This window comes from Acipenser ruthenus, chromosome 6, assembly GCF_902713425.1.
Source record: "Acipenser ruthenus chromosome 6, fAciRut3.2 maternal haplotype, whole genome shotgun sequence".
Lineage (NCBI taxonomy): Eukaryota > Metazoa > Chordata > Actinopteri > Acipenseriformes > Acipenseridae > Acipenser > Acipenser ruthenus.
In genome coordinates this window covers 40,118,210-40,132,917 of record NC_081194.1, presented here as the reverse complement: position 1 = coordinate 40,132,917, position 14,708 = coordinate 40,118,210, and the positions used below count along the sequence as shown (strand labels likewise).

Sequence of the window (14,708 nt, the reverse complement as noted above, 5' to 3'; positions counted from 1 at the left end):
TAATGAACACTACCGTAGTATGTTGCTTAAAACATAAGAACACAATATATTCATAATAAAGTTGAGTTCTTATCTATAAACAGTAACACGTTTAAAGCTTGAGACTCGCTCTCTGTAGATTGGTGTTGTTTACATTATCGTCAGCATATTTTAAGTGATTGAAAACCTGAAATTAATTTTTTAAAAACACATTTTTCTTATACCGATACAGTATTGGTGAGCGATCATCAGTTCGTTTGAAAACCAGGCTTTAATCACTGATAGGTGCACAGATGGTGATTCCGTGAGTGCTCCGGGGCTCAAGCACCAATGGGAAACTAAGGTTCTGCACAGTGCAAATAAATCACCTGTTCTGTCAAATTATAGTGTGGATGCTTCACAAGCAGAACTGTTATTGCAGCGTTTAAAAATATAAAATCCATTTATACAAAGTCTCCCAGTTTTCTTGAAAAGATCTGCGGTTCCCTTGTTTTTCTTTTGTATTTGTTTTGCTCTCATTAGTATCTATAGTAGATACATCAATCATATATATCAATCATAATTAATAAAGTGCCACATCAATCACATTGAATATAAAGAAAAATAAAAGCTTTTTTTTAAAAAAATGCAATTCTCAAGTCTGCAAAACATAAAAGTGCCTAATTGTGGTTTGAAACTGGAAAATGAGTGGTTACCATGCAAAGGCATGATGGAAAATACTGTAAAGTGACTGCATCTGTGTTTGTCACGTCTTATGTCCAAAATCCATAACCGAACATATATTTAAGAAAAATAAAACCGTGCTCAGTTCTTCTCAGTGCTGTAAAGGAGCCGGCCGGAAACGTCCGCTCAAGGAACTACACCGCTCCGCTCCCCCGCTCCATATACAATTGGCTCGCTACGCTACGCTCACACTCTGGGTGTTGCTGCACGTGAGACTGACAGCCAATACCTCAGTCAGAACTGTGGCATGAGCAGGGGGGCATGGCCACTGGACAGCGTGTTCTTTGTGTGTGTGTGTCTTCTTGCTGAGGGTGCTACTGGAAAATGGGTATAGCAAATGATGCACTCATTGAAGTCAAATCATGGCCAAGAAAGGCAAAGGACATGGATATGGTCTTTTATGAAGAGATCGAATGCTTTACAAATGCCTTACATTGGCCTAAGTTCATAACACCTCTATAACAAGGAGAATAATGTTTTTTTCAGCATTAAAATGTGTTAGTATACTACCCTTTAGCACTGACATGCATACGTACCTTTTTAACCATTCATAACATTGTAGTTTTGTACCTACGTAAATATCAATATATTAATACCTACCAAAATAGACATATTGTTTTCACCACTGATGGATGTACATTTGCAACTAAAAGAATACAATGTTTACACTTTCAATACTGTCCAAAAGTCCCTTCTACCATTATTTTACTTTCAAATCTTTTCTCATTTCTCTTATATTACTATCTTGTCTTGTCTGTCTGTCTATTTACCACACACATTCTCGAATATCTTTCCCTCGCTTTATTCATTATTCGATGAAGTAAAAAAATAAGTGATATCTGTAACATTTTGCATTGAAATGCTCTTTGTACAACTTCAAGGACATTGTGACCATTCCCTTATCAGCTCAAAAGTCACATCTGCATCTCTTGTATGTATGGGTGTAACAGGGCGAGGTGCCCTGTACATTGTTTTGTTTGTTTACTTTTAGATTGGGGTCTCCCCCTCCGCCCTGTGCAGTGTATTTTGTATTTGTTTTGTTTATTGTATTGTATTTATATGACGGCGTAGCAGTTTGTTTATTTTGTTATCATTTAGTAGCGTGGATGGGTAGCCCCATCCACAACACAATTAGTAAACTTGTGCAGAAGGTGGCCATCTCCCAAATTAATTAGGTGATTTAATTTGTTGCTAATCGAGAGATGGTCACCTGTTATAAAAAGCCTGAAGCTCTCCAGCTCGGGGTGGGTGTTTGAGGAGCGGAGAGAGCGAGAGAGGAGAGAAACATAAAGAGTAAAAACACAAAGGATCAGTGACAGCTATTTGCCCAGCCTGACCTTTGTTTATGATTTTGTTATGTTCAAATCTTTTATTTTCAAGTGTGCTTTTTTGTTTAAATATTTTATTTATGTTTGTTGTGCTGGAATAAAAACGGCACAGCCTTTACCTGCAGTACTTCCCTGGTGTCAGTTTTCCTTCCTGCTTCTGCCTGACGTCAGATCACTCAGTCACCCTGTCACAATGGGCTAAATGTCTGTCCATGTGTGCCCTCATCTACCTGTGCCTTACCTGCATGTTGTCCGTGTTTCATCCAAAAGCATACTTGTCTGCGCCTGTGATGACGCCTCTCCCATTCCCTGTCTGTCTTTCTCTCTGTAGTAGTGCTTGTAAGGATAACCAAGAACACTTCAGTCTGTGATGAGCACTTTCCTTGGCACATGTGTCTTAGCATCTTTATTCTGGGTAAACCCAACTGATAAGGAAATGAGCATTTCAATGTAAAGTGGAGCGATGAAAAAAAGAAGCCAAGTTAAAAGCAACAATTGTGTGAATGTTGGGCCCCAGCACCTTTCCAATTGTGCCTATTTGCTTGATGCTTGACCAGGTTGCCCCAATTGCTTCTCCTAACTTGGGCTTTTGTGTTTGATATCACCACTTTAAACGACTGTTGCGTTTTTCTAACTTGTTTTTTTACATTGACAATTCAATTGCAAAATATTCAAAGTTAAGCATTATATTTAATGCTACATTTCTAAACCAAACGGGCCACTAATGTAGATGCCTTCCTCTTACGTGCTAGAAGAACAGAATTCTGTTTAAGTGTATTCAAGCCAAATGTCTCCGTCAAAACAACATCCCAGTGCACCTTAAATAAGAACATAAGACATTTTACTAGTGAGAGTAGGCCATTCGGCCCATCATGCTCGTTTGGTTGTTAAAAATCTTGCAAAGAAAGTAAATTAGACAAATGACAAACACTCTGGGTACTGTAATAAACTGTAAGTGCTTTTTATTGCTTTCATGTAGAACCTGTAGCCGTCTGCATTGGCGGACTTTTGCAGTGTGACTCGGAAACTTCTAGATCTTGTGCTTTCCTCTGCAGGTGAAACATCACATTGATGCTGTTATCTGTAGGGAAACTGATATGCTAGCAATGAAGTCTGTATTCATCCTAGTCTTTCCACTGCTAATGCATACAATTCAAAACACAGGAGTGTTATAGCTATCACATTACATACACATACACCACAAAATCCAAAGAATATGAAAACATTGCTGACATTTTTGACATACGGTAGAGTTTTAATGACATGTCTGCAAAGTATATTTTTGCAGCTTACAGCAGATGCACTGTAATGACAAAATAAACAAGCATCAATTAACTCTCTTTTGATCAGCTTCTAGCGCATTCCTGTTACATTTATTATCTTTGCTATACCTTTTTTTATAAGTAATATGCACTGGGGAGTCACTTAAACTAAACAACTGAAGAAACTAATCAAAGAAAAAAGTTAACTTCGGCAAAGAGATCGGGGTGGCGATCTGAAAGATGTTTCAATAAATTGGTGGGCTTCCTTGCTTGTTTTTCACTGCTTTAAAACATGTTCAACATTTTGGCTGTCCACCTAACTGCTGTTGTCATCTGGCTGAAATCCAAAATAGTTCCACATCAATCTTCTTTCTCCAGCATTCACCATGACTGCTGCAGTAATTAAATTTTCCCAGAACGCGCAGGGTAGTTGGTCACATCTGCTAAGCGGAAATGAGTAAGCTTAATTGTTTTTAAAGTACACAATTACAGAGTTTTATTTTAAAAGCTAAAAAAAAAATAAAAACACATCTGTATAAAAACATTGCGATACTTTGATAATTTTATTTTACCCCGATATTAGGTATCATAGGTTATGGTTCATGTGTAAAATTGGTAAAGCTAGCGATTAACTGGTAAATGTGTAGATTTACCAGCTCAGCGGTCAATGTATAAAATAACTAAGGAGATGATAGTTAAAGGTACAGCATTTGAGGTGAATTCGGGAATAAAGTAATATCAGGGAGTTTAATGGCAAACAAATAAAATAAATATTTCTGTAAGATCTGTTATGTACTTGGGCAAATTAACAAGTTTGTTATTTAATGAACTCATTTATTATTTATTTAACTCTAGCATTAGGATTTTTTTTTTGATTATTTGATTAATCTTTCTTAACTTCACTGCATCCCCTTCTTCCAATATTATTGTTATTATTAGTAGTCGTAGTCGTAGTATGAATAATAATAAATTTAATAATATTGTATGTACTGTATTTAGCAGAGACCATGTATCAATGTTTTGTCCTGTATACAGACATGATTAGAGACAGATTTCTGGTTTTATTTCTAACGATTTTATCCCTGTTGTCTTTCGCTTTATGTAAAAATTTACCATCAAACATGAGGTATGGTAATAATGACATCTCTTCAGTAAAACTCATGCCTCTGCTAAGTGTGATTTAGTATTATTCAGTTGAACTAAGTTATGGTTTTGCATTACAGTAAGAATCATACGTAGTATGCTCCGTCATTTTGACGGTAACACATTATTTTGTATTGTGAATTGTTGCCAGACAGTGATCATGGATGCAAGTAAAAGATATATTTTACTACCATCTCCTTAGTTATTTTATACATGGACTGTTGAGCTGGTAAATATCTTGTGGTATGGTATGTCTTTATCGTCTGGAAACCAAAAGGTTACGTGACGCCAATATGGTGAAAGGGTGTATGAGGTTTTAGCAGCTGCGGTGATAGTGCTGGCACATTTATACAAGCTCTACTCACAGGGTTACTTAAAAAACTGCATTTAATTTACAACTAAGCAGAAATAAATCAACTGTACATAACATACAAGACTCCAAACAAGGTTAATTCTTAGAATTTTTATTACAAGTAAATATAATTACAGACATCCAAAAGCAGTATGTACAGCAGTATTGCACAATTAAAAACTGCAATGTTTAAAAACAATAATTAGGATCAGTGCAAAAACATAATGTAAAAACACTTGCTACAAATGTACTGGGTCCTTCAGCGTGGTTAATCAGAAAATAATGCAGGCCAGTGCTATGCATGTTGGTAACAGCTGAGTATAATTTATACAGTAATTAGTGCAATTTGAAGGACTTTTAAACTATGTCATCTTCTTTGGCCATTACATGCCAAACTGCCAATTTATTTAAGCATGTTTTTTTTTAATTGATATCCAATTATTTAAATTCACAATTTAGCACCATTATTTAAAACCTGCTTTTAAATACCTGCAATTTAGGGTGGATTAGAAATGGTCAGTAATTAATGTGGAAGATTTCATTGTTCAAGATTTGGAAACCACCTGTTACAGTATTTCAGTCAGAACAGTCTTGCATTAAATAACCACCTTTATTTGAATACAAAATCTTACAGATTTGCAAAAACATTGAACCCAAACAATGGGTGATGAAAAATAAGTAAAGTAAAAATAGTTGGAGCAACGTCTCATCCTTCGGCGCATCCTGGTGCCGCCTGCTAAAAAAAACCATCCTGGTGAACAAAAATATTAGGCAGAGAAGCATCGTATACCTGCCCCCCCCCCCTGAACAAGGCTTTAAGTGAGGTGGTGGTGGTTGGGGAGGATGTGGTAATTCGAAAGCATGGCAGGACTGTTTGCGAAGTAGGTTTAGTGATGGGAACTTGCCAATAATTGTCTTGTAGATTGACCAATGAATGTAATAGGCACTTGTATTAACAATAGATGTACAATAGATGTCCTGCCTGAAAGCCTTGCAAGCTTTATATTCAGTATGACAGATTTCCTTACAAAACACTAAACACTGTTTTTGGGTAGAACACAGTTAGAGAAACACTGAGCTAAATACCACTATAGCAATGGTTGTGCAAATACATACAACTGGTAACACAATTTAGCAACCCCACCTACTGTAATACCTTGGAAATCTCACAGTTTAAAATATGTATAAGTATGTATATGTATTTTCACATTCTTTTCCATCCAAATCCCCCTCCCCCACATTAGAAAAAAGCTCTACATCTAATAAATATTACACCATTAATTTACAAATACAGTATATACATATTTAACTGACTGAGAAAAGGCATGATCTAATACAAGACAGCATGTACAAAACAGGTGGGTCATTTCATGTCAAATCACTCAGGCTCAAAATCTGACCACCTCCAATCCTGATGCACATTTATATGTACCATATAGACATGATAAAATTCCAAATTGGAGGTCAGTGGGTCAAACGGCTTCTAAGTTAAGTGTCATTGAAGATTTGACCTTTTTTGGGTGCTCCAGGGGTCAAGTTCAACATTACAAGCCCTTATTTGTGGAGCTAGAGAGAAAACTAAGGCATTATTGGAAAGCTCTCAATCAGCCCTTTCCAACCATGTACAGAAGAGACTCCCATAACAAGTGAATGATTATTTTGCAGCTAGTTTGGTGACCTTGACACTGACCAAATGACCCAACTTGGATCATGGCTAAGAAAAACTCAAGCTGGACATTTAATGGGCTCCAGAGATATTAGAGATAATGTACAGCATTAGATATGAAGGAAAATGGTAAGTACACATCTCTGTATATGGCTCGATAACAGAGCAGTAACGAGGTGGATCTTGTCTCGGGGAAGAAACTTTGCACACAGTGCAGGAAGAAGGTGATGATGTTGCCAGTTCAAACTAAGCAGCACTCATCCATCAGCAGTACTGAGGGTGTCCCTTGTGGAGAATGCACCTTGACTGGTAGTGAGGAAGATTTGGACAAAAAAAGGGAAGGGACCATTCGGAAAAGGCTAAAATTTGGTGAACCAGAACAAAAACATCAATTATCAAAATAGGAACAAGAGTACCAGGAAATGTTAGAACAACTAAAAAGGGAAGTTCAATGAGAGTGAGATAAAAAGTGAGAAGTTGCAAGTTCTACTGTCCTGCCCAAGTCATGGAGTATTAAGAGGACTGAAAAGGAATTTGGCGCACCAAACATATGGCCAGGTCGGCCAAAAAGTTGGCCGCTGCTAAAGGAATCTTGGCCACCCCAACTCCTGGCTGGGCTAGACCCTGGCTGAAGAAACCATGAAGTTAGGCAAGGAGTTTTATGAAAGTGACTCCATCAGCCGACTTATGCCTGGAAAGAAAGATTGTGTGTCAATGAAAGTTGATCGGAGGAAGGTGCCAAATTTGAAGAAGGACATTATGTGCATCTATGATGAGGAAGAAAGTTGAAGAAATATCATACAAAGCATGGGTTTCGGTCGCCCACACAGCCTTGGAGACCTTGACAAAGAAGACGGAGGACTTTGTCGATGCCCTGCCAGGATGTCTGGCAGCACTGTGAAAGCATGACTTTATTGCGAAGCAGTAAGCTGCCTTCCTGAGGGAGCAAAAAGCAGACCTGAAAGACAGAGAAGTAGTGGCCATTGGTGATTTTGCAGAAAATCACAGCTTCATTGTCCAGGATGCAGCCCATTGGTTTCACTGGACAAATGACATCAATAGTCATCAATTATAATGGGTTCAAATAATGCCAGGCACATTGAATTGCCACGAACATGCTTGGACATCTAATGTATTCCACAGGAATCGGAAAGAAGAATGGAAGTCATCAGCTGCAAAAAACTGCTTCCAGATAGCATGTTCCGATATATATATACACACACACACACACAGTCACCTCCAAAATTACTGGCACCCTTGATAAAGATGAGCAAAAAAGACTGCATAAAATAAATAATACCAGTACTGAGCTATATTGTAATTTTCCAACATGTGGAATATATTTGACTTTATTAATGGTTCAATGGAATCAATCCAAATTACACATTTCTCAAATTATAAATTTATTTCCAAAAAAAATGGTGTCACAATTATTGGCACCCTTGTTTTCAGTACTTTGTGCACCCTCCCCTTGCAAGGATAATGGCACTGAGTCTTTTTCTATGATGATTAATGAGATTGGAGAACACATTGGGAGGGATCTTAGACCATTCCTCCATACAGAATTTTTCCAGATCCTTGATATCCTTTGGTCTGCGCTTATGGACTGCCCTCTTCAAATGAAACCACAGGTTTTCAATGGGGTTCAAGTCCGGAGACTGAGATGGCCATTGCAAAATGTTGATTTTGTGGTCAATTAACCATTTCTTTGTGGATTTTGATGTGTGCTTGGGGTCATTGTCTTGCTGGAAGATCCACTTGCGGCCAAGTTTCAGCCTCCTGGCAGAGGCAACCAGGTTTTTGGCTAAATGTCCTGGTGCTGGGTAGAGTTCATAATGCCGTTGACCTTAACAAGGGCCCCAGGACCAGTGGAAGCAAAACAGCCCAATAACATCAAAGATCCACCACCATATTTTACAGTAGGTATGAGGTTCTTTTCTGCACACGCATCCTTCTTTCGACGCCAAACCCACCGCTGGTGTGCGTGGCCAAAGAGCTCTATTTTCATCTCATCTGACCGTAGCACCCGGTTCCAATCGAAGTGCCGTTTAGCAAACTCCAGGCGCTTACGTTTGTTGGTTGCTCTCATAAAGGCTTTTTTCTGGCAACCCATCCAAATAGCCTATTTGCATGGAGGTGGCGTCTAATTGTAGATTTGGAGACTTGGTGACCCCAAGATGCAACCAAGTTCTGTAATTCTCCAACTATGGCCCTTGGATTTCCCTTTGCCTCCCGAACTATCTGCCTCAGTGTGCGTGGGGACAAGATACATTTGAGTCCTCTACCAGGCAAGTTTACCACTGTTCCAGTGGTTTTGGTTTTGAACTTCTTAATTATTGCCCTAATAGTGGTAAGTGGTATATTTAGTTTTTTAGCTATTGTTTTGTACCCATTGCCTGATTTATGAAGGTCAACAACAATTTGTCTCTTTTCATTTGTGAGTTCTTTGCCTTTCCCCATGGTGATGGATGACAAATGGATTTCATATGCGTGTTACCTCATTTTTATACCCCAGTGAAACAGGAAGCCATGGAAGGCCACAATACAGTTCCTTAAAACTGAGATGAAGTTAAAGAAGTAGAATGTAATGCAGATTTAATTTTGTTTGATTTTATTTATAAGAATCTTTAGGAGTGCCAATAATTCTGACACCTATCTTTTTGAGAAAAAATTGTATTACTTGTTAATAAAAAAACTTTTTCTCTGAGCAATTGTATCAGAATAAAAGAATATGGTTTTTCCATATATTTGAGCATATAATATAGCTCATTACCCGTGTTGTTTATTTTATGCAACCTTTTTTATTCATCTTTATCAAGGGTGCCAATAATTTTGGAGGTGACTGTGTGTATATATATATATATATATATATATATATATATATATATATATATATATATAAAACGCATACTCACAGCGACCCACCTCAGGATGTGGGTCGACACGCTTTGACCCAGGTTGAGCGAGACAAAATGCATGACGGCCGTTCGTAAGCCGACAAAATAACAAACAGCCACACCTGCGTGAAGGTTTCACTTCCGCAAGGAACATTTCTGTTTAGCCATATTTTTGTTAATTGAGACAAACCATCAGCAGGGATGGAGAAGCATTTGATCTAATCAACATTTGGGCAGACAGATCAATCCAGAGAAGCTTGGATGGAAGCGTCCGTAACAAGCTGCTTCACTCAGGTCAACCGTGCTTTATCAAAGCAGTGTGAAATCGCGTAGCTGACCCACATGGCACCAGGTCCTGAGCAGCTAGTGTGAAAGGGGCTTTAGTTTAGGAATAAGCAGGATGACTTAATAAAAATAAAAGTAAAAAAATATTGTTTACTGCTTGTAAAAAATGCGTGCCCAAATAAAACTTGCACAAAATGCACACAAAAAAAGAAAGTTTTCTTTCATATCTAATTCCATACATTTTGGCTATCTTTGGTGACCATGAAGTGCACAGCTTGGTTTTTTCTAGCCATGTTGCCCAGGGTCTGGTGAATCTATTCCCACATAGTTTGTGAAAATCCAAGTTGGGTCATTTGGTCAGAATAATCATTAACTTTTTATGGGAACACGGTTGGAAAGGGCTGAAAGATAGCTTTCCAATGATGTCTTAGTTTTCTCTGTAACTCCACAAATAAGGGAGTTATGGCTTATAATGTTGAACTTGACCCCTCGGGCACCTGAAAAACCTAAAATCTTCAATGACCCATAATTTGGAAGCCATTTGACCCACTGACCTCCAAATTAGAATTGTATCATCTCTATTGTACCTACAACGGTGCCAAATTTCATCAAGATTGGAGTTGGTCAAAAAAAATCAGATTTTGAATGATCTGATGTGAAATGACACAGGCTCCCCTCCCCCAATGTCAGGCAGATTGCATAGTAGCTGGCTCAGTTTCAGTAAATAGCAGGAAACGTTACAATGTCTGAGATGCAAAGCTCAGAGCAATTGATCAATAAAAATAAAAAAAATCATTCTGGATGCATCTTCGACATGGTAGCCACTAGCCAGACAAAGATCCTACTGATAGACGCAACCAGTGAACGGATGTCTCATAGTTAATCTGGGAGAAAAGTGCCTAACATATTTTTGCATTAAAAAAAAAATCATAGTCCTTGAAAATGTTTTATACATATATACAGTATGTTTGCTACTTATTTGCTGGGTTTAAAGTCCAAGTAAACCTGTCTGCAGTGTGGCGTACAGATAAAGTAAATCCATGTCATTCAATGCCATCTCATGTAGATCTGAAAGAGTCTTCGAACCACGATGGCAAGCCAGCGCATGAAATTCTGCTCGTTTTGGACTTCATTGTGATTGTTCTGCGCTGCTCTGCCATTCCTGCCTCCGATATCCTGAAATCAAAGCAGAAAATAAGTTACAGTGGTAGCCAAAATTTCCGGCCATTAAAAAAAAATGACTGGGCAGTATTTAACACTTGATTTATAAAACTACTGCCTGATTATTTTACTGGTTAGTAATGGGTTTAGATGTGATTTACCATCACTGATTGGTTATCTTACCAACTGTCAGAGGTATGCAAATGAGCTGTGTCCTCTACTTAAAACGTCAATGGCATACACTGTTTGTTTACATCATCACGTTATGGCTACCGGACAGACAGCTTGTCCAAAATATTGAAATGTCAAGTTTGAAAAAAAAAATAATTTGCACACAGGTGCTGGATGCGAGTGAGAGATTAGGTTAGGGGCAGTGTACTCTTTTTGATATAAAAAATGATTACATTTTTATATAGCTTGTATACACATGCCTTCCTGAAAAATAACTGTAACCATGAGAAATTTTTGTCACAGTTTATGATATTTGACTTTTGAAAAATGAAAAAAGGATCATCTAATGTTAGCATGCGCTTCTTTTCCATCATACAAGAAAGTATAGAAGGCACTGGAGCGTCAGCAAGCTCCGGTTATTTTTCTCATATGTTTAAAATTCTGCTATATTACTAATTAATAATAATAATACAACTTTGGTTTGAATGACAAACGGCACAGAAAGACAGCACTGCACATTTACATTAAAATACAATTAATTGTTAAATGGCTGAAAAAAAAGCTTATGCTTTTATTTGTTACTGTATTCCCTCAGGTTGTAAATACCTGCACAATTCATTCAAATACAATTATATATATATATATATATATATATATATATATATATATATATATATATATATATATATATATTTATCTGAACTCTGTTTTTTACACAGTACACCTTAAGGCTGCTACACACCAATGTGACAAGTGAAAATGTGCAGCGATGCGACAAAATTAATACAACAATACTTTTACTAAGCATCTTTCACACCACAGGTGACGCAAAATAAATAGAACTGATTATGTTATGCGACAACTAGGGAATTGACCAATCAGAGAACAGCTTCAATGCATGTGGTCCACCAGGGTGACGCAGTATCCAAAATAAAGGTGGAAAAAATACTTGCTGTGGAAAAATACTCAGAGCTTTATGACAAATATTAACGCAATTATAAAGATACAGATTTGAAAGGTAATATATGGTAGTCCACTTCGAAGGACTGGAGAAGCCTGGTATGTATGATTTATTGCCATATGTGTTGAAATACCATCAGAGAAGACACTCATAATTTCTACATCATGTTGACGAATATGTACCAGTCTTGATCATAGTTTTGTCAATAGCAAGTTTTTAATAGTTTTATAGATCTTGCAGCTTTCAAATCTGTCGCATCGCCTCTGTGTCGCTTCAGGTGTGCATGGTCACGCCTTCCAAGATATCTCCCTCCTTGATGTACAGCCCAAACAAGCACACCGAAACCTGCCATTTTCTCCACAGAGCAATAATTTGTATGTTTTCCAGACAGTAAGTAGCCTATCCTGTTCAGATGAATTAACAATGCAATTTAATGTATGCGTTACAAATAACAAAATACTTAAATGACCTAATTATTGGATAACAAAAATAAATAATGCTATTGGCTTAAATACATGTCCCTAAACACAGAAATTATGCTAGAGAAATGTTACCGTTAAGACACATCTCATTCTCTGCCTACTCTGAGGCACGTAGTAATTATGATGCTGGTAAGGGTCAATTAACGGCACCATACAGCTTTATGAACTAGATGAATAACATGTTAATTAAAAAATTGGTCTTCAAGGGCACGATATTCTGATGTCGCGATGAGTAATATTTGATGGTAAATGGCTTTTATGAATCACATGATGAAATACTGTCATGTTAAACACTATTACTGGCACGATAAAGGAGACTTACTTTTATGCATATGGGCCATGCTCTGGCGTCAACTGATTGTTCACGCTCGTTCAAACAGAAGGATTTATAGTTATTGAACTAAAATCAATATAGCAGGCTGCATAAAAAGTGCTTGCAAGTACAAATACCCCACAAAACACTCACCCTTTTTTAAACATACAGGAGATGTTCACCAGCAAGAATGTGAAATTATCTGCAGTATCCTTATTATAATATTAAGCAGACTTATTATAATATTGTAGCAGACAAAACATTCTATTATATGTATATGTTTTCCGATTAATTACTGGGATAATCTTACTTCTATTTCAAAGCTGCTACAGCACACACAGTCCTTCTCATAGGGCATGAACCCGATCATGCTCTGTTCGCCCACCCTAGAGTAACAGGCAGGGAGTCAATAAGGCAAACGTTTGCTGTATTTATATTTAAGTGATAAAAAATATGTAAACACTAGTCTCTGGATAAGAGAACACCCCTTGGGAAGCAACAAAGTGTTCTGTAAGACGAAGTGTTCTCTTAGCCAAAGTGTTCTCTAAACCAAAGTGTTCTCTAAGATTAAGTTGACCACCAGACACAATATGAATCAATAAATAAATAAATATATATTACTTGTCATGATGCATATGAAATTAACTAGGGCTGTCAAACGATTAAAAAAAAATTATCGTGATTAATCTCAAGATTAAATAATTTAATCGCGTGGTTAATTGCATTTTTAAAACAACTAGAATAAAACTTAATTTCAGAATATTCAAAGATAAGCAGCAACACTGTCTCAAATTAAGATTTGTTTCAAAAAGACAGAGCAATCAGGTCAATCCATATTTGTTTATTAATGAGTTTGTAAACCCCTTTTATTGGAACTTCAATTTTCATAAGCTTAACTTAAAATTGTACAGTACATTTTTAAACATGTTCCTTCACTTGCAGTGAAAATCAAAGCTAGATATATTTTTGAAATACAAAATTAAAAGAGCCCAAATTAAATTGTTATATTCAAAATGTGTTAAATTGTTTAATTTGTTGGAAGTTTTGGCTTTTCTGCAATATTTAAATAAACAAAATACTAAAAAAACCTTATAGGCAATCTGTTGAATCGGCTTTCTTCCTACCGAGTCTGTTGCTGAGGCAGACCAGCCTATTGACGTTTTCAGGTGATAATTCTACTCTTTTCTTCTGTACAACATTGCCTGAGAGTGAGAAAAGCCTTTCGCAGTGTAACGTGGTTGCTGGTGTTGCCAAGTATTTTCGAGCCAGTTTAGACACTTCAATGGGCATTTTTCAATGCTTATACTGGGTTCAGCTTTGTAACGATCCAAAGCAGTACTGATTGAAGAGTTGTCATCGTCATCATCAGAGTCAGATGTTATTAGAAGTAGATGCATCTTCTTCGGTGGCTCACGTTCTGTGGTTTGTGTAACAGGCTGCTCTGTGATTATTGACAAAACTGCACCAACTGTCTCCCACATCTCACCCCTTTCAGATTTTGGAAGGCACTTTAGGTCCTTGAACCTTGGGTCGAGTGCTGTAGCCAATTTTAGCCATGCGACATTTCCACTTTCCTTGCGTTTATTTAGGTCTGCAGTGAATGACGTCTTGAACCGTGCAACATATGCTGGGTCGTCATCCAAGACTTACATAAGGTGACATAAATGACACAACGCAGGCAGAACCACAGAACAAGACACATAATGTTCTCCTCCCAAAAGCTCAGTCACATACCTGCAAGGTACCATATAGAGCAAAACATTAGTTCTTTAATACAAGTTAGACCGATACTAATATAAATCGAACGTACAGTTGATTGCGATCATGTATTTAATCTGTTATTGCTTGTACATTAACACAACAAAATAGGACAATTTCTGTCCGATCCTCATTTGCTAGAAACGTAGCGTTAGCTGAATATTGTCCTACCTGCAGGGTTCTAGTGCCTCAAGATACTGAAGTTTGTCCAGTTCACCAGCAGTTAG

At 37.3% G+C, this 14,708-nt stretch overlaps 1 protein-coding gene across 5 annotated transcripts in view; it reads right to left on the bottom strand.

Annotated features, from left to right (window-relative positions):
- Nucleotides 1–9,319: 9,319 nt before the first annotated feature.
- The window catches only part of bcl2l11 (BCL2 like 11), a 53,227-nt gene continuing 47,838 nt past the window's right edge, over nucleotides 9,320–14,708 (bottom strand). For 3 of the 5 annotated variants that reach the window (XM_059025378.1, XM_034017025.3, XM_059025379.1), the window contains exon 5: nucleotides 9,320–10,811. In XM_059025378.1, coding sequence (XP_058881361.1) covers nucleotides 10,683–10,811 — 129 coding nt within the window. In that variant the 3' untranslated portion in view covers nucleotides 9,320–10,682. The remainder of the gene's footprint in view (nucleotides 10,812–14,708) is intronic. The other 2 variants (XM_034017024.3, XM_034017026.3) reach the window with 2 other exon arrangements.